Source organism: Eublepharis macularius, chromosome 12 (genome assembly GCF_028583425.1).
Source record: "Eublepharis macularius isolate TG4126 chromosome 12, MPM_Emac_v1.0, whole genome shotgun sequence".
Lineage (NCBI taxonomy): Eukaryota > Metazoa > Chordata > Lepidosauria > Squamata > Eublepharidae > Eublepharis > Eublepharis macularius.
In genome coordinates this window covers 53,222,122-53,224,041 of record NC_072801.1, presented here as the reverse complement: position 1 = coordinate 53,224,041, position 1,920 = coordinate 53,222,122, and the positions used below count along the sequence as shown (strand labels likewise).

Here is a 1,920-nt window from a genome sequence, read left to right as displayed (position 1 = left end):
TGTTTCTTCACACATGCACTGAGTAGGGTTGGATCCAATCAGCTTTTCCACTCATGAAAAATGGAAAACTGGATCCCCTTTGGTTACCAAAAACAGAATGCTGGGATTGTGTGACCTACCTGGACAAACAACGTGTTTGTCCATGCAGGGAATTCAGTAAGAATGTGAATTGGGTGAGTTTGGTGAAAAGTGTAGCTGGATCCAGCCCATACACCAGTCTCCTCCCTTCAGCTAGGTAGGGATTTGTCACCTCCTAATGGATAGACACAGCCATTTCCTAACAATTGAAGTCCATCAATGAGATATCAACCATCATTAAGAAACATCATTATTCCTTTTAATATACATTGTGGTTTCCCTTGGAAACCACAATGGCTAAGCTCATAGAATACATCTCATGAGAATATTATTTGTAGTACTTCCAGTAATCCATCTTGAATTTATTATGGCTCACTATAAAGTACCATGGAAATTATTATGTAGCAGCAAATGGTACTGGGGTGGATCCAGCCATCCTCCAAATAGTCTTTCTATGGACTAAGGATTCTTCTTCCAGCTTGATCCAAAATGAAAGGTGGGGTATAAATATTTTAGAAACCCAACACACACTTCTCAATGGAGTGAAAGATGGGAGAGGATGCACCTAACTATGAAGACTCAATTAACATTGTACATTGGGTACTCACTGGATGTGCATTTTAATGTTACTTTTGTTCTGATAATTAATGAACACACACAGTAGTAATGCGGATCATGTATTTGTAGAAAAGCTCCTAAAACCTAAAACCTTTGCCATTGCTTTCTTGACCTCCTTGTTTCTTACACTGTAAATCACTGGGTTCAGCATAGGGGGAACCAGGGAATAGATTACACCAAATATCAAATCTAGGAGTGATGCATTTCTAGTAATGGGCTTCAGGTAGGCAAAGGCTGCAGTGGAAAAAAATGTGGAGGAGACAATGAGGTGGGGGATGCAAGTGGAGAAAGCTTTTTGCCTCCCCTTTGCAGAAGGCACTCTAAATACAGTGGTAAAAATTTGTGCGTAAGTTACAAGGATATAGATAAAACAGCTTAGGCCAAGGACAATTCCAATTCCAATACTAGTCATTTCAATTACATTTAAGCCTGAACAAGACAATTTTATTAGCTGTGGGATTTCACAAAAAAACTGATTGACAACATTAGAGCAGAAATGGGTTGCAAAAGTCCCACAGGTGTGTATCCCTGCGTAGAGAGACCCAGCTATCCATACACCAGCAATCATTTCGATGCAGGCCTGCCTATTTATTACCATCTCATAATGTAATGGATTGCAAATGGCCACATACCGGTCATATGCCATGACTGTAAGGAGGCAGAAATCAGATGCTACAAAAAAGAAAAAGAAAAAGACTTGAGCAACACACCCTGAGTAAGAAATATGTCTGGTATTCAGGAGGGAATTGATCATGGATTTGGGGACAATGACTGAAACTTGGCCAAGGTCCTGCAGGGCCAAGTTCATCAGCAAGAAATACATGGGGGTGTGCAGGTGGTGGTCTGAGGCGACCGAAGAGATGACGAGGAGATTCCCTGTCACAGTTACCAAGTACAGCATCAGAAAGACCACGAAGTGTAGAAACTGCAGCTCTCGAACATCTGAGAATTCCAGTAGCAGAAAATCAGACACAGCGGTTGCATTGGACATTTTTTCTCTGAGTAGCATGTTGTATAATCCTTGAGGAAGGAAAAAGCACTATATTTTTATTGCTGCAATTGAATTGGATTGTGATGACCATATTTGCAAAACTTGTCACTTAGTTCTGGTTTTCAGTGTGCAAAAAAGAAAAAAAAGGCATCTCAATAACAATAACTTTGAAGCCAGAAGTGGCACTTGCATCCGATAAATACCCTTCAGGGGCTCCTGTTTTAGATATAACT

The 1,920-nt window shown here is 40.4% G+C and overlaps 1 protein-coding gene across 1 annotated transcript; it reads right to left on the bottom strand.

Moving 5' to 3' along the window:
- Positions 1–751: 751 nt before the first annotated feature.
- Positions 752–1,705, bottom strand: LOC129339380 (olfactory receptor 14A16-like). The gene has a single exon (XM_054993963.1). It carries the CDS (start codon positions 1,703–1,705, stop codon positions 752–754), a length of 954 nt encoding a protein of 317 aa, XP_054849938.1.
- Positions 1,706–1,920: the final 215 nt, after the last annotated feature.

Excerpts from the sequence above, each read along its gene's own strand:
- LOC129339380 (XM_054993963.1), bottom strand. The coding sequence starts at position 1,705 with ATGCTACTCAGAGAAAAAATGTCCAATGCAACCGCTGTGTCTGATTTT.